The following is a 27,327-nucleotide window of genomic DNA, read 5'->3' on the forward strand; positions in this document are numbered from 1 at the left end:
CATGGTTTATCCTTTAAAAACTTATTTAATAGGAGTGCCTGGGTGGTTCAGTCGATTAAGGGTCTGCCTTTGGCTCAGGTCATGATCTCAGGGTCCTGAGATCAAGACCCACATCAGGCTCCCTGTTCAGTGGAGAGTCTGCTTGTCCCTCTCCCCCATTCTCTCTCTCTTGAGTAATTAAGTAAAATTTTGAAAAACGTATTAAGTATTTATTATCTTTGTAATGCCTTCTAGTAAGATTCCTATACAAAACACATTTATCTGCTGTGATTCCTCTTGTATATCTTATTCATTCCCCGTTTTCAATGTCTGAGGCCCATGGACACTTCCTGGCCCTTGCCAATCCCTTCTTCTAAAGGCCTGGATCCTGGGCACCTGGGTGGCTCAGTGGGTCAAGCCTCTGCCTTCGGCTCAGGTCATGGTCTCAGGGTCCTGGGATTGAGCCCCACATCGGGCTCTCTGCTCAGCAGGGAGCCCGCATCCCCCTGCCTCTCTGCCTACTTGTGATCTCCCTGTCAAATAAATAAATAAAATCTTTTAAAAATAAATAAATAAAGGCCTGGATCCTAATGCTCTTCTCTGAATCTGGGCTCCTGCTTGGGCTCCCACTTGGCTTATAATTAGCACCGCCACCACAAACTCTGTCCTGCATCACTTTCCACCCTGGGGACCCCTCACTGCTGATCCCTGCTCAGAGAATGGAGCTTTGGAAATGTTTGTTTGCCTAAACAATACCTAAATTTTCTATGCCTTCTGGACATGGCCTTGGACACATGGGTTTTCCTTATTAAGAAAGACCCTGTGGTCACTGCAGCCATTTTTAGATTGCCTCTTACCCAAATCTGCCCTCATTATCATTTGTCTATTCCTCTCTCTGGGGCAGAAGCACTGGTGGTGCTTACTGGTGGTTTGGGACTTGTTCTTCGGCACAGCGGTCTACAGGTATAAAATAAGGGTGTCTCAAAGAGAGACTCTTATTTTTATCATAATATGAGGCTGAGATTAAACATACTTTAAGTTATGTTCTCTGCAGTAGTTTTTACCTTAATTTTGCTGAAGGTTTCTTTTTGTGCATACGTTCCTGAGGAAAGCCTGTTGTCTATGTTTAGGACAGAATCCCTGAAATCAGCTTAACTTTGTCCAAGTTGAGGCTTTACCCCTTCTCACCTGTGCTGTTATTGAACCTCTCTGTGCCTCAGGTGTCCCACACTAAAACAAGACCTCACTTGCCTAGTAGTTGACTTGTGAAAACTAATGAAACAATGTATGTAAAGTATTTGGCATAGTGTTAAGCATCACTTTCCTTCTCTCTTTCTTCCTTATAACTTGCCCCATCTTCTTTTTCCTCTCCAGAAACCCAGGACCTCAGATATCCCTGAGTCCCCCACGGTGTGACACATCTCATACAGAATGTTCCCTCCTCAAGAGGGATGAGCCCAGCTTTGATCTGGAACATTGGGCTTCATCAGCCCCTTCTCCTGAAGGTACATTCCCCCCTTGGGAGTCATTCTCTAAGGGTCCACCTAGACTTGGCTTTGACCAAGGGCTTAGAAGCATGGCATTTAGATTGTTTCCTTTTCTTTCATCACAAGGTGGTGCACTTTCCCAGAGTGCTATAAAGCACTTCCTGTGCTGCCACTTGTTGAAAAGATGTAACAAATAACTGATTCAGAGTGTGAAGGTTGTGAGATAACTCCCGGATAATCTCCAGGATTAACCACATCCTGGCTCACCCATGCTTTTGAAATCAGTATCCTGTGCTGACATGGGTAGAGGTGTTGGCTGGAGAGAGTGGCTGCTGTATAAAGATTTTCTGTCTTGCTGGGATGCCTCTTCCCTGTGCCTTTGGATATAAGGAGCAGGCTTTTCTTGGGGGGCAAGGGGGGGTGGACATGTTTTGTCTGTGCCTGTTGGTATTTCCAGATTGCCTGCTTCTTTTAGCTTCTGAGTTTATGAAGCTAAAAGAAAGCCCATGGAACGTGGGACAAGCTTTATGTTGCTCTCCAGTCCTGATGTCCGTACTCTGTGTGCTTTCTTATGCTCATTTCATAGGTAAAATGCAGGATTTTTGTTGTGCTTAGTGAGAGGAACATGGAATAGTATGTCTGTTCCATAACCCCAAACGTGGAAATCTCCCAGAATTGCCGTGTGGACGATGGTTTTGATGGGTGTCAGGGAACCAACTAGGAGGTTGTTGGAGTTTTCCATGAGAAAAGATAAAGACCAGGATGTGGCCAGTAGCATTGGACACAGATGAGTGGGATAGAGAAAAGAGGTTAAAAAGGCAGGAAAGAGCAATGAAAATAAGTCTTATGTTGCTCCTAATAGATGTCTCTAGCAGGTGTTCAGCATGATGACTGAACAACTACTCTTCTCTGGCAGAAGTACAGATTTCATGGTCAGGAGTGAGTCAGGCGCATGGCTTTTGGATGGACTGTCTCCTGAGCTAGTGGTTCTTTCATTTGTGGGGAATAAAAGGCTGTCCTTTTTAAATAGAAAAATTAGAAGAGGTTTCATTGAGTGTTTGACACAACAGAACTTAACTGTTGTACCCATAGGTTGGCAAGCAGCAAAGGAAAATAGAATGGTAGTTTTGAAAAGTTCTGAAAATAAGATTCTTCAAGATCTTTACACGTTTAATGTAGCTAGGTCTGTGTCTTATACAGCTTGGGTTTCTGGAAGTAAATAATAGTATGTAAATTTATGTATTATCCATAAAACAAAGTGGTACAGGAATAACAACTATTTTGACGCATGGGTTCAGTAAAGCAAACACAATCCATATATTGAGACTTTTAAGTATTCAACTCTCAGCAGGTGAATTGTTTTATTATATTGTTCCCCCAAGAAAAACCTAGCTTTACTTGCTCTCTTTCCATTTTCTTTAACTTATTATTTAAATACTCTTTTTCCCTAACTGCCTAAGTCAGAAAATGTTTGGTGATGTGTTAGCAGGCATCCTAATGGACAGTGGTTTAAAATATAAGTACATTTCTATTTTACTTCATAAAAAGACGAACCCTGGGTTCATGTGGAAGCTTAACAAAGTCATCCTTGGGGCGCCTGGGTGGCTCAGTGGGTTAAGCCTCTGCCTTCAGCTCAGGTCATGATCTCGGGGTCCTGGGATCGAACCCCACATCGGGCTCTCTGCTCAGCAGGGAGCCTGCTTCCTCCTCTCTCTTCCTGCCTCTCTGCATACTTGTGATTTCTATCTGTCAAATAAATAAATAAATAAAAATCTTTAAAAAAAAAAAAAACAAAACCCAAAGTCATCCTTGATCCAAGAACTTTTCACCCCCTACTCTGTATTCTCAGCTGGCTGGCTTCTGTTTTCCCTCTGGGTACTTCCTGATTGTGAGATGGTTCCTACAGATGTAAGCATCACAGCCTCTTCCAGACTATCAAGAGGAAGGGAGGGGGAAAAACACTTTTTCCTCATGAACACCTCTCTTATCAGAAAGAAAAGCCTTTCTCCGATGCGCCAGCAGATTTCCTCTGGTCCTGGCCGCAATTAGCCAACTGACTAATTGTGCCTGCAGGAAGGTGGAGTGTCATGATTTGGTAAAGAAGATCCCAAAACCCCTCATCGACCAAAGTTCTCATCAGGGAATCCTCTCCATATAGAGGTACTGGAAATATAGAGGGGGCACTCTCAGTTGTCACACAAATAGACAGATACTATTGTATTTAGTGGGTTAGTCCTGGAATGCAGAATGCCCTAACTTGCACAGAACACTTTCACACACACAAAAATTCAACCTACCCCAAATATCAATAGCACTCCTGTTAAGAAATATTGGCCCATACCGGCCATAATTCATCCCCTGGGCTTAAGTTTTCATGGCTCAAACACCATCAGGGAACCATCAGCAAGAAGAGGAACATGGCTCCCGGCAGTGAATACCACAGTACCCTGATAGAAGCTGGAAGGAGTACAGGGATGCTTACTCATGCTGGCATACTGAATCCTTTCCGAAAGCATGTTATTTGCACTGAGTGGGTGACAAGGACAGAGATCATGATAAGGAAATTATCTCCAAGGTCGGCCTTTATTTTTTTTAAATAAAGGATTTCCCAGGAACTAGAAAAGCCTGTTTCCTAGAACAAGTGATTCTGCATTCCCCACACCTCTATTATCTCTGCTCCCTGTCCCCATCAAAGATTCAGAATGATTGAAACTCCACTGCAGAGCCACTATTTGGGGGATAAAATTTCCTTTGTACTCAGTGCAGTGTGGCAAGTATCTAATGAATGTTTCTTGGGTATATAACAAATACACTGATTCAAAACAATACAAGAAGGGGCATCGTGGTAGCTCAGTCAGTTAGGCATCTGCCTTTGGCTCAGGTCATGATCTCAGGGTCCTAGGATTGAGCCCTGCATTGGGCTCCATTCCCAACAGGGAGCCCTCTACTCCCTCTCCCTCTGCCCCTCCCCCTCCTACTCTATAAAATCTTAAAAAAAAAAAAAAATGCAAGGAAACAAAGCCTGGAAAATTGTTCAGTATTATATTCAAGGAGAAAGGTATGGTGAAATAGCATTTTTAAAATAATACTGGTAAAAATTATTATATGAATATAATTATTTTTAAAAACTTGTTTAAAGAGTACCAGTGGAGTTTTTTTGTGGTCTGTAAAGAAAGACTAAAGATCACTAGCTCTATGACTATAAATGTTAACTAAACCTGAAAGATTAAATACATTGGGTTAGCATATTGCATTGCTGCTCAAAGAAATACTCTGTAAGAAACTCACTGTAAAACCCACTAGCTTAAAAAGAGAAAATTGGTCTAGAAAGCTTTGTTTAGCTCCCATATGTGTGAAGCTGCAAATCTCTCTGATTGACACACACTAGGCTAAATAATGTCTCTAAAGCTGATTGCTAATGTGTAATAGGAGATAACCTGGTAAGGAAGAGTAGAAAGAGCAAGGCAGATAAAAAGAATGGACCCAATGAAAGTACTGACTCATGGAAAACTTGACACGCTCAGGGTCATGGTCATGCCATCTCTGAGCCTAGAAGAGCATCCATGAAGCACTGCCAACTTCTTTGACTGCCAATTCTGCCCATCTCCAAGCTCCTTGGACTTCTAATGTGCCAATGACAAAGGCCAGACTTACTGTGAATGCCTTTTTCTTTCTCTTTTTTCCTATTCATATTTTATTAGATGGTTCCTAAATCAAAGCAGTAGGAATACAGGTTATAGGCTAACTATAAGGCTGAGGGGCAGGAAGTGTCCAATTTACTTCACATCAATCTAACTCAATAGCATGTGCTATGTAAAACAGTCAAATGCAAGTAACATTCACCATACTTTGATACCTCTTTTAAAATTGTAGGTTGAGGGGCGCCTGGGTGGCTCAGTGGGTTAAGCCGCTGCCTTCGGCTCGGGTCATGATCTCAGAGTCCTGGGATCGAGCCCCGCATCGGGCTCTCTGCTCAGCGGGGAGCCTGCTTCCTCCTCTCTCTCTGCCTGCCTCTCTGCCTGCTTGTGATTTCTGTCAAATAAATAAATAAAATCTTTAAAAAAAATAAAATAAAATAAAATTGTAGGTTGAAGTTGGGTGGATACTGACCCTGAGGACTGGGCTAGACCTAACTCAGGTGTTCAATAAATAGTTACTGCTTACAGTTTCATCAAGGTTTGGGGGACTATTGGCTAGCGCCATTAGATTTGTTACTACTACTCTTTCTCCTGTATTTTCGGTGAATGGGAGATTGTCCCGCTATTACAGATTTTAAATTTGTTCATTTGGTTCAGATGGTGACCACCAGATGACTCCACTATACAAGTGTATTCTCTTTACAATTAGATAAATAATCTGAGAAATGATATTTTGGTTCCAAATGTATACTTTCGTTTCCCAGCAATCTGTCATCTAAATGTTTTAAAGTCCACTGATGACTCTTGCCTGAATCAATTATTTCTTTAGATTTGCATACTAGTGGGGCACCTGGGTGGCTCAGTGGGTTAAAGCCTCTGCCTTTGGCTCAGGTCATGATCCCAGGGTCCTGGAATCGAGCCCCGCATCAGGCTCTCTGCTTACCAGGGAGCCTGCTTCCTCCTCTCTTTCTCTCTGCCTGCCTCTCTGTCTACTTGTGATCTCTGTCTGCCAAATAAATAAATAAAATCTTTTTTAAAAAAAGATTTGCATAGTAGTTATTCGCAAATTTCATTATTTATTCTACCTTTATTTGCTAGCACCCTATTGTGAGGAAGAGGTTTTTCTCATTAACCGGGAGTGAACCACAATTCCTGTTTTCTTTAAAAAAAAAAAAAAAAAAAAAGGTAGGGCAAATACTATGTTCCCTTTAATTGTTCATTTTCAGAGCAAATCGTCCTCCACTCCCTCTCTCATCAAGTGTTACTCTAGGGTCATAGATTTTTATCTATTCAGTATTTACAATTAATTGTTGCCATTTTCCTTTTGATGTAAAAATTGCCCTGAATACGTACATATGAGGGTTAATTTATATGAACTATATGTATGTGATAAATATATATAACTTATATGAAGTAAAACTGACATTAAGTGTGTCCATTTTAGTGATACAGTGTGATGAATGTTTACATATATGTCTATATAATATATCTATAAAGCCTGGGTAAGCATCACCTTAATCATGATGTAGAATATTTCCATAACCCCCCAAAGTTCCCCATTTTCCTTTCTAGTTGATTCATGCTCCTCCCCCTTACCCCCAGCCAAGCACGGATTTGACTTCAATCCCTATAGATCAGTTTTGCCTGTTCTTCTGAGTCTGGTTGACATATCTTTATTAGCCTAAGCACTTCCTCTGCATTCAGACACAAAATGTCTGACTCATCCTGTACTTTCTTTGCCCCAGTATGGAATCAGCCAATTCTCCAAAAAGAGTTTTGGATCTATTTAGTGAGAAATGGAATTTAGAAACCATGATCTGGAGGGCAAGTGTGTTCATGGTTCCTGGAGGCGACCAACCATCTTGGTTTGCCTCTGACAGTTCCAGTTTTAACACTGAAAATGCAGCATCTTGGAAAATCCCTTGGGACAGTTTGTTAACCTAGTGCTTCTTGGCCATTTTAGTGCACAGAACTAGGAAATGTACTTTTAGAATCATGTGCTCAAATTGATACCTATAATTTAAGTGTATTACAGGCTTTTTATGAAATTCCTTGATTTATATTTGTACCTCATTTTCTCTTCTGCTTAAAAGTTATACATTACAATAATACTCCCATTCTCCTATAATATATATAGTTTCAAAACCAAAGCAACAGTATTGCCATTAATTGTAAACCACTTAGAGAAGCTTAAGATTCCTTTGTTTTTCTTTTTCATCCTTAGAACATATCCCACCACAGATGTTGCCTGAGTACTATGTTCAAAAGCCATGGAGGAATATTTCTCTCTGGGTAACAACAATAATTATGTTACCAATTTAACTTAAAATTAAGTTTGTTTCGATTTGCTTTCAATGCTGGGTTTACTTTGTTTCCTTTTTTAGTTACTTTTTGGCTTTGTAAAACTTTAGGTCAAAATCAGATGTCTGGCTTCTACTCCTTTCCCCTGCACCTTTCCACAATCCCCTGTAGGTAACCATTTTTGTTTCTAGGATATCCTTCCAAATATCCTTTATTTATTTTTTTTTTTAAGATTTTATCCATGCTCCTGGAATGGAAGAATAAATATTGTGAAAATGTCTATGCTACCTAAAGCAATCTACACATTTAATGCAATTCCTATCAAAGTACCATCCATTTTTTTCAAAGAAATGGAACAAATAATCCTAAAATTTATATGGAACCAGAAAAGACCTCGAATAGCCAAAGGAATATTGAAAAAGAAAGCCAAAGTTGGTGGCATCACAATTCCGGACTTCAAGCTCTATTACAAAGCTGTCATCATCAAGACAGCATGGTACTGGCACAAAAACAGACACATAGATCAATGGAACAGAATAGAGAGCCCAGAAATGGACCCTCAACTCTATGGTCAACTCATCTTCGACAAAGCAGGAAAGAATGTTCAATGGAACAAAGACAGCCTCTTCAATAAATGGTGTTGGGAAAATTGGACAGCCACATGCAGAAAAATGAAATTGGATCATTTCCTTACACCACACATGAAAATAGACTCCAAATGGATGAAGGATCTCAATGTGAGAAAGGAATCCATCAAAATCCTCGAGGAGAACACAGGCAGCAACCTCTTCGACCTCAGCCGCAGCAACATCTTCCTAGGAACATCACCAAAGGCAAGGGAAGCAAGGGCAAAAATGAACTTTTGGGATTTTATCAAGATCAAAAGCTTTTGCACAGCAAAGGAAACAGTGAACAAAACCAAAAGACAACTGACAGAATGGGAGAAGATATTTGCAAATGACATATCAGATAAAGGGCTAGTGTCCAAAATCTATAAAGAACTTAGCAAACTCAACACCCAAAGAACAAATAATCCAATCAAGAAATGGGCAGAGGACATGAACAGACATTTCTGCAAAGAAGACATCCAGATGGCCAACAGGCACATGAAAAAGTGCTCCATATCACTCGGCATCAGGGAAATACAAATCAAAACCACCATGAGATATCACCTCACACCAGTCAGAATGGCTAAAATGAACAAGTCAGGAAATGACAGATGCTGGCGAGGATGCGGAGAAAGGGGAACCCTCCTACACTGTTGGTGGGAATGCAAGCTGGTGCAACCACTCTGGAAAACAGCATGGAGGTTCCTCAAAATGTTGAAAATAGAACTACCCTATGACCCTGCAATTGCACTGCTGGGTATTTACCCTAAAGATACAAACGTAGTGATCCGAAGGGGCACGTGCACCCGAATGTTTATAGCAGCAATGTCTACAATAGCCAAACTATGGAAAGAACCTCGATGTCCATCTACAGACGAATGGATAAAGAAGATGTGGTATATATACACAATGGAATACTATGCAGCCATCAAAAGAAATGAAATCTTGCCATTTGCGACGACGTGGATGGAACTAGAGGGTATCATGCTTAGCGAAATAAGTCAATCGGAGAAAGACAACTATCATATGATCTCCCTGATATGAGGGAGAGGAGATGCAACATGGGGGGTTGAGGGGGTAGGAGAAGAGTAAATGAAACAAGATGGGATTGGGAGGGAGACAAACCATAAGTGACTCTTAATCTCACAAAACAAACTGAGGGTTGATGGGGGGAAGGGGTTGGGAGAGGGGATGGGGTTATGGATATTGGGGAGGGTATGTGCTATGGTGAGTGTTGTGAAGTGTGTAAACCTGGCGATTCGCAGACTTGTACCCCTGGGGATAAAAATATATGTTTATAAAGCTGTAAAAAAAAATAATAAAAAAAAAAAAGAAAGGATGAATACCCAAGTTTTGTAGCAACATGGACGGGACTGGAAGAGATTATGCTGAGTGAAATAACTCAAGCAGAGAGAGTCAATTATCATATGGTTTCACTTATTTGTGTTGCATAACAAATAGCATGGAGGACAAGGGGAGATGGAGAGGAGAAGGGAGTTGAGGGAAATTGGAAGGGGAGGTGAACCATGAGAGACTATGGACTCTGAAAAACGATCTGAGAATTTTGAAGGGGTGGGGGGTGGGAGGTTGGGGGCACCAGGTGGTGGGTATTGTAGAGGGCACGGATTGCATGGAGCACTGGGTGTGGTGCAAAAATAATGAATATTGTTATGCTGAAAAAATAAAAAAATTAAAAAAAAAAGATTTTATTTTTGGAAAGAGAGAGAGAAGGCAGTGGCATGGGCAAGAGTTGGGGGAGGGGGCAGGCAAGGGAGAGGCAGATTCCCTGCTGAGCAGGGAGTCCAATGCAGTACTCCATCCCAGGACCCTGGGATCATGACCTGAGCTGAAGGCAGATGCTTAACCAACTGAGCCACCCAGCCTCCCTATCTTTCTAATTTTTCTTATAACCTGGGACTCATTCCAAAGCAACCCATTCTTTTTTTATGGCTACATTGTACTCCACTGCATGGTTTTATCATGTCCAACCACTTCCTTATTAAAGGACATTGGCGGGGCGCCTGGGTGGCTCAGTGGGTTAAGCCTCTGCCTTCAGCTCAAGTCATGATCTCAGGGTCCTGGGATCGAGCCCCGCATCGGGCTCTCTGCTCGGTGGAGAGCCTGCTTCCCCCTCTCTCTCTGTCTGCCTCTCTGCCTACTTGTGATCTCTGTCTGTCAAATAAATAAATAAAATCTTAAAAAAAAAATAAAGGACATTCACCTTATTTCCAAACTTTTGTTGTGACAAATGACACTGCAACAAGTAATCTTGCCTATATTTGTTTCTATCTGTGGAGGTGTATTTTCAGAATACGATTAGAGTTAGAAGTAGAATTCCAAGATATAAGAATAGACGCAAATGTCATTTTGGTGCTCAATAGAGCTTGAATCATTTTCCCGTTGCCACCAAGAAATTTATGAGCACGGTTTGTCCAGAGTTTTGCAATTTCAAAGTGTACTTCCATTATAAGTGAGGACAAACAGCTAAGGACCACTGCTATTCTTTTGTGAATTGTCTGTTCACGTTCTTGCCCAAAAAATTCTCTCTGGATTTTTGTCTTTTTCCACTTTTCAAGACTTCCTTGCTGCAAGTTGCAAATATTTTCTCCAAACCGATGTGACTTGCTCGGAATATACCACGAACCCTTTGACCATCAGGAGAACACTTTAATCTTATCTTTATAAATCACCTCATTTCAGGGCAGTTCCTTTAGCGATAAACACTTTCAGAAAAGCCGGGTAAGGAAACATCAGTCAAGAGTTGCCCGACCCCCTGTATTAAGTGTTAGAGATTGTTTCACGTTTAGCAGGTAACACCATAGTTCTTACGCAATGGTCCGGGTGACACCAAGTCTCGCGTAAGGGAGCATGTTCAAATTACAAAACGTATTTCATAAGGTTCATTAACAACTCACTGGGTTCGCCTTCCCCGCGTTTCTGAGTTTGCAAGGTGCCCCTAGAGCTGTTGACAGAGGTACAACCCCCATCAGCTACACAATAGCTCCTCCGTTTAGCCTCGGGATGTTAAGTTGGGGATGAACCAAGAAGCCGGGAGGCTGCGTTTCAGAAGCTAGAACACTGGTTTCTAAGTTCGCAAACAGCAAGAGTATGCGAAGCCCGAACTGACCCTACTCCCCGCACAGCTCCCAGATCCTGAGGTTGCACCTGGCCCGCCAACGCGCGGAAGCATCACCGATGGACGCTGCACCACAAAGCGGCCAATCACGCGCCGCCTGGCCCAGATTCCTCCGCCAGAGGCTGCGCCGCAGCCGCAGGTGGCCGGGCGAGAGCGTTCAATCCGCGCCGCCAATCGCGACCCCCGCCGCCCTTCCCGTGATGCCCCGCGGCTGACCTCTGACCTCGTCGCCCACCCCTCCCCTCGGTCCGCTTCTCCCCCCGCCCCCGACAAATTTGCAGAGCTCCGGATCTGCGGGGCGTGCCACCCACGCGCAACTCCTCCCTTAGGGCCTGGAGCCTCCGGGCGGGTGCCGTCCCTTCGCTTTTCCTCCCTGCGGTGGGGCGCCGTGACGGACCGGTGGCTGCGGCCGCGTCCGGGAGGCGACTCAGTGAGTGGGCCGGACGCGAACATGGCGGGGCGGCGACGAGGGCGGGCGCCGGCTGCGGCGCGTTGGGGCCCGGCGGTGCCGCGGGCGGGGCGGGGCGGGGCGGGGCGGCGGGAGGAGCGGGAAGGGGGTGGGGCGTCGGGGCCTCGCGTCCTCCCTCAGCGCCATTTTGTGGCAGCGAGACCCGCAAATAAAGGGGAGCGCCGGGGCTGCGGCGGGAGGAGGAGCGCGGGGGCTGGGGGTAGTGCGGTCTGGAGGTCCGGCTGGGGAGCGGGCAGCGCAGCCTTGGCCTATGTGACTGGGCGGCGCTGGCGCGGCCTCCGTCTGGAGAGGTAGGTGCGGGCCGCCGGCGGGAGCGGCCGCGAGGACCTTGGGGTCCCTAGGGCTGAGGCGCGGTCTGCCGGGGAAGAGGCGGGCAGAGCTCCCAGGGCGAGTCGGGGCTCCTGGGCCCGCAGGCCTCCCGTTAGCTGCATCTCCTTCCCGCCTGTGGGGACACTTCCGCCGCCCCGAGGCCATTTTGCCTCCATCCTCCGTCCTGGGGGCGAGGTGGGCGCACCCGCGGGCCGGCCAAACCGGGAGGCCGCCCCCTCGCTGCGCGTCGTGTCCCCGCCTCTCTGTGGCCCCCTCCCATCTCTGCTCTGGACCCGAGGGTTGGCGGCACTAACGAGTTCAGCAAGGGAAGGAGAGCCGTGTTCGCTGACCAGTTTTCCCGTCGCGCAGTAGGTTATTACTGCGGCTGCATCCTCCTGAAGACTTCCATTTTTAAATGATGGCATACGTTCTGAGTGAAGAAAGAATTCTTTACAGTAGAGGGGGGTTTTCGTGCAGTTTTAAAGTCTCGCCTTGGGTCTCTTTAAGGCTGTTACTTGGTTTTTGAAAACCGTATTTCATTAGTCAGTAGAGGACACAGTGGAAAAGTCCAAGTTTTTGTTTTGATGAAGTCAGTTTGATCTCAGAGGACTGTGTTACAATCCTAAATAACTGTTTCGAAAGTAAAGAGACTGTTCTTTTGCCCTGAGAAGAGTATTTCCATGAGTGTATTTATAGTCGTGAATTCTCCCGTCTAGTTTTGTATCTCTTAGAATTTAGTTAATTCTGTTACTGAGAAAGGTAGTGGAAGTCACGAGTCAATCACGAGTTCTCGTTTTTTAATTTTTAAGTTCTGATCATTTAAGTTTTTTACGGTAGGGGCATATATCGTCGTCATTCATGCCCCCATTAAGGAAAAAAACCATGTGGGAACATCCTTTCAAGATAACCTAAATTTTATTTAATACGGCCGTTCAATAGCACCTGATGAGGCAAGTCGGGGAAAGAAATTGCAGTCCACCAGGTGGCATGAGATAAGGGTGAAGTTAATTTTAAGGGTTTGGGTGGGTGTATTTGGGGAGTTCTTTCAGAGCTTACCTTGTGTGAAACAGATGGCTATAGCCAAGTGGTCAGTATTTTCAATTCTCAGTGGCGGAACTTAAGAATGAATTTCCAAGTCCCAGAGGAGGAAAGTAGTAATAAAAGTGTGTCCCAGCCACTGCTGGTGTTTTACTGATCAGCTCATCAGAACCTAATAATACCTTGTTTTCCTGATTCAATTTTGGGTCATGCCTGCTCCGTATTTTTGTGTGTTAGAAATGAGTTGGTTTGTATGATATAGAAAATCTGTAGTAGCTCTACAGTGTGGAAACAAGAGGTGTAATAATTATATTTGTACAGGATGTTACAGCTTTCAAAGACCATTGTGTTCTTGTATGTATGTAGTATAGAATCCCCTTGAAAATATCCTGTACTTGGTGATCATAGCATTTTCATATAATTGTATGTTATCTTGCTTGTGAAAAAAGTAGTTTACTCTAAAAATTAAGTTGATGGGTGTTTTACCAAAACTAGACCGAGGTAGTGTTTGGTTTTATGCTTGTTTTTATTTTTTAAATTATTTCCTACATTTTTGCCTCTAAATATTTTCTGATATTCAGCCTCTTAGAACAACTTTTCAGTGTTCCCATAACCGTATATCCCATTGGATATTAAGCTGGTTGATCAGGCTAGAACTGGCCGTTATGAATAAATACTCTTTGGTTTTAATTTTTTAAATGCACATTAAAATTATCTCTTGATGTTGATATTTTATTTGCAAAATCCTTTGTATAACATTTTTATGGCTCTGGAGCGTTGAGATTTGCAGCACTTTGTAAGGCAGGCAAAATTGGTATCTTTTTTTTTCCCCCCTCACTTGGAGACCGCAGCCCAGAGTTAAGTGACTTGCTCAAGATCCATTGACTGATGATAAGAGTCCGGAAAGGTTGGGCATCTGATTCCTAACCAGAGCCAAGGTTATATGCTGTCAGATTATTTTCTTGAGTTTACTTAAAATTACTTTCAATGAGGCACATGCTTTCTCAAATTGTGTTGGCTGGTGTTCACCTCTCTAAGAGAGAGCTGAGTTGCGTAACTTAGGTCATTGTGCTAAGAGCCGTGGAAGTACTGGGATCTGGGATGCTAGGCACCTAGCCAACCAAATCCAAACTCTCCATCATAAAGTATTTCTCAGTGTCAAAAGCATCAAGAGTACATGGTGATTCTGAGATCTGAATTTCAGAGATTATCTGAAATGTGAATAACTGAAACCTTTGAATAATTTTAAGACCATGTTTTAACGAGTCCTAAACCTCCTAAAAGGTAGCCAAATTGGCCAATTTTAAGTTCTTTTCTCTTTTGCTTTTCTGTTTTTTAGCAAAGCTTATTCATTATTGAGAATGAGAGAGTAGAAGAATAATACATCTCTATAAGTTAGCAACTTTAGAGAGATGCTGTGTTTGGGATCCTAACGGCCGATTTATTAATGGTGTTTTGACCAGAGTTAATCATTTAGTGACTCATAATCATTTTCATCATCTGGAAAATGGAGGCTAACTTCGACTTTGAAAAGTTGTGATTATTAAGTGTGTGACTCAGTAATGAGTGTATACTCCTTCCCCCCCCCTCCCCTTTTCAAGATTCAGGATTCAACTCAATATTTTAGTTATTCAATTTTTCTATTCTTTTCTTTTTTTTTTTTTTTTAAAGATTTTATTTATTTATTTGACAGATCACAAGTAGTCAGAAAGGCAGGCAGAGAGAGAGAGGGAAACAGGCTCTGCTGAGCAGAGCGCCCAATTGAGGGCGTGATCCTAGGACCCTGTGATCAGGACCTGAGCCAAAGGCAGAGGCTTTAACCCACTGAGCCACCCAGGTGCCCCTCTTTTTTCTTTTTTAAGATTTTATTTATTTATTTGACAGAGAGAGACACAGGGAGAGAGGGAACACAGCAAAGGGAGTGGGAAGAGAGAGAAGCAGGCTACCCGCAGAGCAGGTAGATGCTTAGCGACTGAGCCACCCAGGGGCCCTTAGTTATTTGATTTTTCTGATATAAAAATAGATCTGAGAACCTGGGATATTCACTGTCTTCATGAATCTGGAATTGATTTTAGATGATTATTGTGCTTTCAGTTGTAATTTAAAGGTTGCCTTGGAGTGCCTGGGTGGCTCAGTGGGTTAAGCCTCTCCCTTCAGCTCAGCTCATGATATCAGGGTCCTGGAATTGAGCCCCATGTTGGGCTCTCTGCTCAGCAGAGAGCCTCCTTCCCCCATCTCAGTGCCTGCCTCTCTGCCTACTTGTGTCTCTCTCTGTCAAATAAATAAATAAAATCTTCAAAAAGAGTAAAAAAAAAAATTGCCTTGGGGAATAATTTTCTTAGTATACTCATGCAATGTGAAAATCAGATTTGAGAACCAAGTTCTATTTTGACTAAATAGTTGAGTGTTGATACTTTTAAATTTAAACCTGTTCTAATTTGCCTTTTGCCAAACTGTTTATTTAACTCTTACAGCATATATGGGCTCTGAAGGAGAGATTGACTTTGAGTGGCTAAAAATCAGGGAGGAATTTTTCGAAATGCTTAACCTTTGAATTCCCATGTCACATATTCTATAACGTGTGAAATGACATGACTCAGAGTCAACGTGAAATGCAAACCTTTATGCAAAAACTGCATTTATCTTTGACATATGTCACAAATCAATAAATTTATTTTTATAAAGAAAATATATATATCCTCAGAGTGATATGTAATTGAAGTTTGTCCACCATCAACCTTTTTAGAAGAGAATATAAACCAATGTTTAAAAATTTTTTTTTAAATTTTTTTTTTTTTAAATTTGATAGACAGAGATCACAAGTAGTCAGAGAGGCAGGCAGGAGAGAGAGGAGGAAGCAGGTTCCCTGCTAAGCAGAGAGCCCAATGTGGGGCTCGATCCCAGGACCCTGGGATCATGACCTGAGCCGAAGGCAGAGGCCTTAACCCACTGAGCCACTCAGGTGCCCCCCAATGTTTAAAAATTTTAAAAACGTGCTCTTTAGAGTTTTAAAAATTCGAGCTTGGGACACCTGGGTGGCTCAGTGGGTTAAGCTGCTGCCTTCAGCTCGGATCATGATCCTGGGGTCCTGGCATCGAGTCCCGCATCGGGCTCCTTGCTAGGCGGGGAGACTGCTTTTCTCTCTGCCTTTGCCTGCCACTCTGCTTGCTTGTGCGTGCTCGCTCTCCCTCCCTCTGACAAATAAATAAAATCTTTAATAAATAAATAAATAAATAAACAAACAAACAAACAAACAAACCAAACTCGAGCTTACCAAGAGTTCTGCAGTGGGACTTAGAGCAGTGGGGCTTAGAAACAAAGACAAGAGCAGGCAGGTCATGATCCCTGGGGTCCTGGGATCAAGCTCCACATCAGGCTCCCTGGTCACCAGGGAGTGTATTTCTCCCTTTCCCACTTTCCCAGTCTCTTGCTGTCTCTCTCTCTCTCTCTCAAATAAATAAATCATTAAAAAAAAAAGAAAGAACGACAGGAGCAACAGGTCTTCATTGTTATCTCTGCTTTTGAATTCTCCCTTCACTTTCTTCAAGAAGTAGTAATTGAGAGTCTTTGTTTTTTGATGGGGAGAAGGAAACTAATAATTGCTTATTTTGTGCTAGTCACCATGCTAAAGATTAATGTTTATCTTTAGAAGTAGCTCAGTCATTTTGAGCCTTGGTGATACTCCTTTTGGGGTTGGGGAAACTGAGGCTCAGGTTTTGTGGCTTTTTTTTGTTTTTAAAGTATGCCACCCTCTTATAGAAAAGCAGGATTACTAGAACTTCTTTCCTGTGTTTCCTAGTCCTTTCAATGCCTTTTAAAAATAGTATCTTACTTGTTGCTAATTAAGCTTGCAGTTAATTTTATTTTAGTGGAATAACCTGAATATGTATTAAGAAAAGAATGAACAAATAAACCTAGGGAAAGTGTCATGTTATAGAAGCATTTACTAGTTTATAACTGGAATTTATATTTCTTAGGTTTTATAACTAAAATTTTGAGTAGCTATAGTGCCCATTAACTAGTTAACAGGTGGACTATCTGTAGTGGAAAATTTAACTGTTTATACAGCATTCTTACCACAGTATTTGTTATATTAGGTTTCACATTTATTCTCAAAATTTTACAGAATGTCATCTTCTTTATTTTGGGGGGAAAATTAGATTGGCTTATTTAGCTTACTATTATGATTTCAGTAGTAACTGAAGCAAATTCGTTTGTTCATATTTCCATTCAGCATATGTTTGAGTGCCTACTGTGTACTGTGGCATCAGCAGTGAATGAAACAGCTCTCATGGAGCTAATTTTATAATTGGGAGAAGCAGATAAGTATGTAAAATATCAGATAATTATAAGAATCTGTGAAGAAAAATAAAGCATGATGTGAGGGGATAGCAGAGGATTGGCATGCACTATTTTGAGTGAGATGGGGAGTTTAGTTTAAGAAGGATTTAATCAGATTAGTGGCATATTAAATTGGATAAAAGTTCCAATGGCTAGAATCCATGTTTACCTAGTATATTTAGCTCAGACAAGTGGGTTATTCCAAGGAAATGCCAAGCTTGATAGCTGGGTTCCAGTGGGTTGTGGTAAAGTAGAGTGAATGTACTTTAAACATACTAAAACAGAAGTAGATCTCTGTGGGGATAAACAAGGTGAAGGTTTGTTTCCCAAATGATTGTAATCACTGGTGTCATGTTAGGATAGTCACTAAGTAGCTGTCCATTATTTCCAACAGAGAATATAAACTGGGCAATAAGAAGTCTAAAGTAAACAGAGACCCATTTAAAGGAAAAAAATTAGGAAAATGTACAGACCTTAAGTTGTGGAGATACGGTATGTCTTCATAAATACTGGTCAGAGGCTTGATCAGCTTCATTAGCTCAGAAGAAAATGACATACTCAGGTTTTTGCTTGCTGTATCCAATGATAAGATTATTAAAGATGGAATAAGCCAGTGATGTATGATCAATTTATGGTTTTTTTCCCTAAAATGTACAGTATGTCTAGTCTGAAAATGAGGTTTTAGTGGCAGTATATGATTGGAATTTCTGATTTACAGAATTGGGACAGTATGTAGCATAAAAAATGGTATCAGAAGATTGTCTTCTTTTGAGGAATCTCAAATAATACGAAGTCCATTATCTTTTAAAAATTCAGTTTTTCACTCTTAGTTCTTTGGCTAATTTTTTAAAAGTTCCGGTATAATTGACATGGAAGGTCAATTAATTTCAGGTGTACAACATAATGGTTGGATATTTGTATATTCTGTGAAATGCTCACCACTTTAAGCCTGGTTACCATTTGTTACCACATTGTTAGAAAAATTATTTTCCTTCTTTCCTTGTGAAGACCTTTAGGATTTATTAGCAACTTTCAAACATGCAATACAGTATTACTAATTATAGTTACTATGCTGTGCATCTCCTTGACTTATTTCTCTTTGGTTAAATGTTTAATAGTTTGGGATTTGTGATAAGTATGAGTAAGCAAAGTGAATATCAAGGAAGTGTAAAAAATAGGAAGATTCATCACAGTGCTGTTGGAAATAAAATCTAGGAATAAATTTAAATTAGCTTGTGTTCTTATTTGAATATTAGGAAGTAGAAGTGTTTTCAGTGAGCATAATAAAGTTAATGATAGTTTTTCTATTGTGTAACGTATCTTTTGCAATAGAGTTAGTAAATTTTGTATAAAATTACAGAACTAATTTGAGATACAGATTCTGCAGCATGAAATTAAACAGTATAGGAATTTTTTTTTAAGATTTTATTTATTTGACAGATCACAAGTAGGCAGAGAAGCAGGCGGGGGGGGGGCGGGGGGGGGCCTGGGGGGCGGGAAGCAGGCTCCCCGCGGAGCAGAGAGCCAGATGCGGGGTTTGATCCCAGGACCCTGGGTCCATGACCTGAGCTGAAGGCAGAGGCTTTAACCCACTGAGCCACCCAAGCGCCCCTAAGAATATTTTTATAAAGGTTAAATATCATATAAGTGTTGCACAGTAGTGAATTATGATGATAGATTCTATCTACCTTACTATAACAACATGATGCTGTAAAAGGAAAGGCTTAGCAACTGGAACTATACTTAATATCCTTTCAGCATGATGCCTGGGATACTGCCTGAGGTAATTGTCTGACTTTAGCACAGTGATGTCACTTATGTAAGATTTGTCTTTCTCATGGGGCGGTTATAAGAATGCATTGAAAAGTTACATTTCAGTCCTTTATAGAGCCATCAAAAGGAATGATTAACTTTTTTACAAAGGAATTTTTTTTTTTAAAGATTTTATTTATTTATTTGACAGAGAGAAATCACAAGTAAGCAGAGAGGCAGGCAGAGAGAGAGGAGGAAGCAGGCTCCCTGCTGAGCAGTAAGCCCGATGTGGGGCTCGAACCCAGGACCTGGGATCATGACCTGAGCCGAAGGCAGCGGCTTAACCCACTGAGCCACCCAGGCGCCCCACAAAGGAATTTTTTTTAATAACTTAAAAAAACAGTGGTAATGTGTTAGCAAAGGAGAAAGTGGGTGTGGAGTATACAGGAACCCTGTAATATTTTTGTAACTTTTTTGTAAATCTAAAACTATTATTAAATAAATAATCTAATGATTTGGTTCATACTGAGTTCCCTAATAAATTGGTTTGGAAAAGCCAGTATTTCTTGTTCCTGCCTTAACTGAAAGAACATCAGTTGAACCTCTTCTCTCTGCCCCTTTTTCCTAGGATTCAAGATGACCAACGAGGAACCTCTTCCCAAAAAGGTGTGTTTTTTTCCTGTAGTTTCTAAGTCCTTGGGGGGGGCAGTTAATAGAGATGAAAGGACTGTCTTTATTTGCTTATCTTTCACTCTCTTGGTTTATAACACTACTAACATTGTGGGTGTATAATGTGTTAGACATTGTATCTTGTATACAATGTATTTTTAGAATATTTTCAGTTTTTGAAAAACTTGTATAATTATATCTCTGTGGTCTGCTCTTAATCTTTGCCATGTGAATATTTCCACCTGCATAACTGTAAACGTGAAAAAAGATTTCTTCACAACTTAGAAGTTACTTATTCTTTTTTTGTACTTTTTAAATCTTTTTGGTTGTAAGGTAAAACCACCTCTTTATATATCAACAAAGGGTTATATAGCTAGTTCTTAGATTCTGTCTTTTCCTCTGAAGTTTTTGTTTTCTAGTCTCATTTTCTCCGTTCTAGTTCCCTAACTTAACTATTTCCCTAACTTAATTTACTGTAGTCACTGTTACACACACACATGCACAAAATTGCAAAATAATATAGTTTCTGAAAGTAATTTATACTTCAAGTGGAGGGTATGAGCTTATTAACCAGTGAGTATTTAAATGAATAGTTTAGATGATAAGTATTATGGAAATTTGTCTTAAGTTTTGGAGTCCAATTATTCATGAAATAGAGTTTTACTGTGTTTCAATAATCAGAATTAACTCTGTGCTTTCTTTTAGACTTTTAATATATTTTGGTACAGGGATTTTCCCTCTTCCGTCATAGTACTATGTTACAGTTAGTGTTGTAATTTGAAACAAGTTTCTTACAAAGGAAACCTAGGAAATGTTAATTTCATACTAAAGCAAGAGAGGTGCCTCGCCTTTACAATCTTCATTTGGTATAGAGAAACACTTAATATTTCTCAATTTACAGAACAGTTTCAGCTAGAATATTGTACCTTTTTTTTTTAACTTTTTATTTTGAAATAATTGTTGATATACCAGCAGTTGCAAAGAAATGTACAGGGGGGTTTTGTGGCACTCCTCATCCAGCCTCCTTCAATGTTAATCTTGCATAACTATCAGACATCTCATATAACAATATCAAAACCAGGAGCTTGACATTGATACAATCCACATGTGTGGATTATATGTGCAGTGTGTGTGTTTGTGTATGTTAGCTTGGTGTAGTTTTATCATGTGTAACTTAGTGTAACCATCACCACAATCAAAATAGGTAATGGAAGCATTACCATAAGCTTCCATTTTGCCATTCCTCTGTAACCCCATCCATCGCAGACCCTTGGCAACCACTAATAAGTTCTCCATTTCACTAATTAATGCTATTTCACAAATGTACAAATGAAGTCATACATTATATGTAACTTTCTGAGATTTTTTTTTTTCTACCCAGTACAGTTTCCTGGAGGTTTATCCAAGTTGGTCCATAGGCTGTTTCTTTTTAATGGGGAATGTAGTATTCCAAGGATATGATTAAATAATAGTTTAACTACTCACCAGTTGAAGGACATTTGGGTTGTTTCCAGTTTGGGGGCTACTACAAATAAAGCTGTAAACATTTGTGTACAAATTTCTCTGTGAAAATATTTTTTTTTATTTCTTTGAGATGTATCCTTATGAATGCAACTGCTGGGTTGGTTGTATGGCACATCCATTTTTAGTTTCAGAAGGAATTACCAAAATATTCTCCAAAGTAGCTGTACCATTTTACATTCTCACCAACAGTGTGTGAAAGTTTGGTTTCTCTACATCTTCCCATCTACAGCATTTGGTGTTAACACTTTATTTTTTTTTTTTTAAGCCATTCTAATAATGTGTATCAGTAGCTCATTGGACTTTTAATTTGCATTTCCCTAAGAATGATGCCTGTATTAAAGATAAGTAATGTGCCTTTTAAGAACAATAAGAATTTTTTAAAAACAGTAATATATACTGAGCCATTTAACCTGGGGCTCTGGAGAGGTTTCGTATGATTCAGCACGGTGGTCCTTTGGGAGGGACTTTGTGTGTCTTCAGTAGTTAAGGATATTCCCAATACCAGAAATGAGCAGTTAGGGGACAAAAAGGTTAAGATTCTGTCTATAAAAATATGAAGAACATAAGAGCCAGTGGTATTTAATATTTTAAAGTTTTAGGAAAAGCAGTCAGTTCATATTTTAATTCTCTTTATATATAGGTTCGGCTGAGTGAAACAGACTTCAAAGTTATGGCACGAGATGAGTTAATTCTAAGGTAAAATGTTCTTTTTATCAAAAATATAAAATACTTTCTATAGAACATATTGTGGTTCTATCCTATAATTATTTTTAAGTTATATTGTTCTGTTTTTAACATTAATACATTCTCAAATCATTTAGTGTACTTTTTGACCATGTTTTCTATGGTCTGTCTCTTTGTTATGTAAACATTGAGGAAAACATAACACTTTAAAGAACTAAAAAACATTTTTAACACTTTAAAGTACCAGCTTGGGTAACTTCTAGGTGGCTAGGAAAACCTAAGTTTTTCTTGCAGAGGGAAGATACTCAGAATTTTAACTTTAAGCATTGGTACTTCATGTGTAGAACTTGCTGTGGGGAAAGACCCTACTCTCAGAAAGCTTTCAGTTGATCAAAATGTAGACTCGTTTGGATGTCATTATTTTTTCCTTTTCTCTTTAATGTGTGAAAAAGTTGTAGTCCTAAAGGGTGCCATGTTTAGTTATGGAAGAAATACATTATTTACTGATAGCAAAGTTACTCTTTCTTATAACTGTGACCTTGGTCAGTTCATATAACTTTGTATCATTTTCTCCTCTGTAAGTTAGGGAGTTGAGTTAAATTACTTTCAAAGGTTACTCCAAGCTCGGAATTTCTATGGTTAACTTACAAATGTCTTGAAAAGCCAAGAATCAGGAACAGCATTAACGTTATTTATTTCTTTAGCATAAAACGGGATCAATGCATGTTTTGTATTGTCTAACTTAAATTTGTTCTTTTTACATTTTATTACTTTGGGTGATAAATTTTTTAGATGGTAATTTTTAGATGACCAAGTCTTTCTGATTTATTTATTTTGAGAAAGAGCGAGCGAGCATGAGCTGGAGAGGGGCAGAAGAAGCAGCAGACTCCCTGCTGAGCAGGGAACCAGAATCTGGGCTCAGTCCCAGGACCGCGGGATCATGACCTGAGCTGAAGGCAGATGCTTAACCGACTGAGCCACCCCGGCTCTCCAGAAGAGGTGTTGTAGAAAATAGGCAGATGCAGATGGCATGTTCCATTGTTAACTGGAGTTTGATAATTTCCCACCTTCCTAGCTGTTCATATTGTGGACAAGCTCTTTATCTTCTTCATGCAAAGGACTGTTTTTTCATTGCATGCATTTATTTTCCCATACATGAAATTTAAATTCTTAGTATTCTAAAACACTTGTCCTCCTGCTGAAGTGTAAACCCATGCTTGTGCTATACTGTCACTCACATGTTGATACTCTCTTTGTATCTCTGGTTAGTGTGCCCAGTCTTTTTCTTGACATACTTGTAGGGAAAGAAATCAGTAATATAATAAATAAAATTCATAGGAGTAATTTTTTATATTAATTTACCTTTAAGGTTTTTAAGTTCTGCAGTTTATATTCTGGAGGTCAGTTCAAATTCTTTTAGGGGATTCTCATGTATGACTTTAAAGTGTGTTTTTTTTCCCCCTCATTAATTCTCTTGGTGATTTTAAATCAAGTGCTACTTATTTAACTGTTCTTTGTTTTCTGTCATCCTGATAAGGATGTTCTTGGTTGAGGGATGCCTGGGTGGCTCAGGTGGTTAAGCGTCTGCCCTTGGCTCAGGTCATGATCCTAGGGTTCTGGGATCAAGTCCCACACTGGGCTCCTTGCTCAGTGGGAGCCTGCTTCTCCCTCTACCTGCTGCTTGCCCTGCTAGTGCTTTCTCCCTTGTTCTCTCTCTGACAAGTAAATAAAATCTTTAAAAAACAAAACAGGGGCACCTGGGTGGCTCAGTGGGTTAAAGCCTCTGCCTTCGGCTCAGGTCATGGTACCAGTGTTCTGGGATCGAGCCCCACATCGGGCTCTGTGCTCTGCAGGGAGCCTGCTTCCCCCCTCCTCTCTCTATCTGTCTGCCTCTCTGCCTACTTGTGATCTCTGTCTGTCAAATAAATAAAATCTTTAAAAAAAAAAAAAACAAAACTGGTTGAACTTTCACGTTTTTCTGTTCCTCTAAACGCATAGTTCTTCCTTTTTTAAGATTGATTTATTTTAGAGCGAAAGTATGCAAGCGAGAGCAAGCACGAGTGGGGGAAGAGGCAAGGAAGAGAGAGCGAATCTCAAGTAGACTCCCCATTGAGTGGAGCCTTACACAGGATTTAGTCCCACAGCCCATGAGATCATGACCTGAGCCAAACCAAGAGTCAGACGCTTAGCTGACTGAGCCATCCAGGCATTCCTGAAATAGATCTTAATTTAGCCTCCACAAAAGACCTTTATTCATCCCAAACACTGAGTGAAATTCCTGTTTTGTGTCCTCGGGACCATAAAAGTAAACATGCCAGTGTGCCTGGGTGGCTCAGTTGTTAAGCGTCTGCCTTTGGCTCCCAGGGTTCTGGGATCAAGTCCCACATTGGGCTCTCTGCTCAGCGGGGGTACTGCTTCGCCCTCTACCCTTACCCCTTGTTAATGCTCGCGTGCGCGCACTTTCTCTCTCTTTCTCAGGTAAAAAAATAAAATCCTAAAAAAGCATGCCTTTGATTGAACAGTCTTTATATAAAAGGTGGATTAGTTTGGTATTATGGGAATTTTTTTATTATGGTATAGTATTAATACATCTCATAGCAAAGTTATCAGAGTTATTGAAGTTTTATAGAAAGATTTTCTAAAATCAGAGGTACGTTGACCCTTGAACAACACAGGTTTGAACTGTGTGGGTCCGTTTAATGTGCAGATTTTGTATAGTATAGTACTTCAAGTGTATATCGTTTTTTTTTTAAATGTTTCCTTTCTCTAGCTTTATTGTAAGAATGTAGTGTATAATATATATACATAAAATATGTGTAATTTAAGTGTTTATATTATCAGTAAGGTTTCCTTCTGGTCAGTAGTAGGCTATTAGTAGTTAAATTTTGGGGGAGTCAGAAGTTATGCACAGATTTTTTACTATAGGGTTTGTCACCTCTAAGCCCCCACCCTACATGTTCACAGATCAACTGTAAATTTTGATAGCTGTAACGGAAGAGCAGCTGAAAAGCATAGGTTTTTCAGGAAGCAGGATAGCAGACATTCAGGGCATGTTACTTTCTGTAAGTTGCTTAAACATAAGACTGGAGACCTTGTTTTCAACAGTAATCACCAGGCTCTAGCATAGCCTGTATTTTGAGGGTAGAGGAATATAACAAGGAAGAAGGATTCCTTCATACTCAGATAGTATACGTCGTTTATGCAGATTGTTTCTGCCAAGTAGGTGTTTAAAGAATTGTCCTGGAAAATAGTATATTCTCCCTTTTTTACAGACAAAAATAAATACTGCTTTGAACCACTGCTTCGGTTTTATGGTATTTTCATGAAAGAGCTAAGATAAAGAACCTTTTAGTCCTTGATAATTAAGCATGTTTCTTAGGTGCCATTTGTTTGAGGTAGACAGTATATTTGAAAGTAGTAAGTTTTACTTCGCTTTTGTAATCAAGGCATCGTGCTGAGACTCAGTGATACAAAGTCCTGTAAGGTGTGTGAAGTGACCCAAAGGAGCATACTTGGTATATTCTCAGCAGAGGATACTTTTTTCTGTATTTTCTTTTACCTAGTTCCTGTAAGTTGAGAAGGAATAAAGAAGTGGCTAATTTTATTATTGGTTAAAAATCATAGTGAAATTCTTGTCATTACTTAAATTTATAAGTTTAGGTGTGGTGATTTTTCTGGGAGTATTAATGTGACAACTAATGTACAAATTTATCTTTGTACTAGATGGAAACAATATGAAGCATATGTCCAAGCTTTGGAGGGCAAGTACACAGATCTTAATTGTAAGTTTGAGTTTTACCTTCCTAAAGATTATGTGAATATCTCCTTTTAGATTTTTGTTATAGACACAGGGTAATTGGTTTTACTAAGCAGTTGTAATGTCTGCACCCGGTGTGGGTCTTAAACTCATGATCCTGAGATCAAGAGTCAAGCTTGGGGAGCCTGGGTGACTCAGTCGTTAAGCTTCTTTCTGCCTTCGGCTCAGGTCATGATCCCAGTGTCCTGGGATCAAGCCCCGCATTGGGCTCCCTGCTCAGTGGTGGGAAGCCTGCTTCTCCCTTTCCCACTCCCCCTGCTTGTGTTCCCTCTCCAGCTGTGTGTCTCTCTGTCAAATAAATAAATAAAATCTTATTTTAAAAAAGTCTCACGCTCATCCAACTAAGCCAGCTAGGTTCGCCTAAGCAATTGTAATTTTCATTGAAGCATTTTGTTAAAGAACTCTCCCAAGCACTCACTTTTATTGCTGCTATGAAATAGATGAATGAACCCTGATCCCTTTTCTTGAGGAATTCCTACCCAGTCATTTGGGGAAGACCGATATATAATAATTGTATAATAGCATAATTGTTTTAGTAGAATTACATACAGGTGTCTGAGAGTAGAGATGAGGAAATGTACAACTACTTGAAATTTTCCTTGATGTGTCCATAAGTCTTTCCACAGAAGAATTGGAAGTGAAGCATGAGTTATTAGTTTAAGAAAGGAGATACATAGAAGCAACACAGGATAAATTCTGAGAGTTTAATGTGTAACAGTAGGGTATAGGCACATATATACAGATTTTTCAAAACCTGATGAAAAATAATACCAACAAAGTTTAATAATTTCAAACCATTTTAGTTTCTGTCACTTTTCACTGAGTTAGCAGTAATATACTATTTGTGAGTATACAAAGCAGTATTGTTTTCCAAGTTCAGAAAGCTTAATACCCTGAAATTTCAATTACTATATGACTATATTATAATCTATAGGTATTAATATTGTGAAAGGTTTTTTGTTTTTTTTGTTTGTTTGTTTTGTTTTGTTTTGGTAAGATTTATTTAACCGACTCAGAGAGGGAGAGAGCAAGCACAAGCAGGGGGAGTGGCAGAGGGAGAGGAAGAAACAGACTTCTCTGCTGAGAAGGAAGCCTGACACAGGGCCTGATCATGACCTGAGCTGATGGTAGTTGCCTAACCAACTGATCCACTTAGGTGCCCTGGAAACTTTTCTTTTTTTTTTTTTTTTTTTTAAGATTTTATTTTAGGGGTGCCTGGGTGGCTCAGTAGGTTAAGCCTCTGCCTTCAGCTCAGGTCATGATCTCAGGCTCCTGGGATTGAGCCCCGCATCAGGCTCTCTGCTCAGCAGGGAGTCTGCTTCCCTGCCTCTCTCTCTGCCCGCTTCTCTGCCTACTTCTGATCTCTCTCTCTCTGTCAAATAAATAAATAAAATCTTAAAAAAAAAAAAAGATTTTATTGTAGAGAGAGAGTGCCTGTGCATGTGCTTGAGCAAAGGAGGGAGAGAGGGAGAAGGAGAGAATCTCAAGCAGACTCCTCCTAGAGACCTGAGTCCCATGTGGGCTCAGTCTCATGACCCTGAGATCATGACCTAAGCCAGATGCTGAACTGACTGA

General features: G+C 40.5%; 1 protein-coding gene across 3 annotated transcripts in view; it reads left to right on the forward strand.

Moving 5' to 3' along the window:
• The first annotated feature begins 11,446 nt into the window (after window positions 1–11,446).
• Window positions 11,447–27,327, forward strand: part of WTAP (WT1 associated protein) — a 28,205-nt gene continuing 12,324 nt past the window's right edge. Inside the window, exons 1-4 of one of the 3 annotated variants that reach the window (XM_047733332.1) lie at window positions 11,447–11,579; window positions 19,687–19,724; window positions 21,892–21,947; window positions 25,659–25,717. In XM_047733332.1, the coding sequence (XP_047589288.1) occupies window positions 19,695–19,724; window positions 21,892–21,947; window positions 25,659–25,717 (145 nt within the window). In that variant the 5' untranslated portion in view covers window positions 11,447–11,579; window positions 19,687–19,694. Of the gene's footprint in view, window positions 11,580–11,715; window positions 11,909–19,686; window positions 19,725–21,891; window positions 21,948–25,658; window positions 25,718–27,327 lie in introns of those variants that run through there. The other 2 variants (XM_047733331.1, XM_047733333.1) reach the window with 2 other exon arrangements.

Source organism: Lutra lutra, chromosome 6 (assembly GCF_902655055.1).
Source record: "Lutra lutra chromosome 6, mLutLut1.2, whole genome shotgun sequence".
Classification (NCBI taxonomy): domain Eukaryota; kingdom Metazoa; phylum Chordata; class Mammalia; order Carnivora; family Mustelidae; genus Lutra; species Lutra lutra.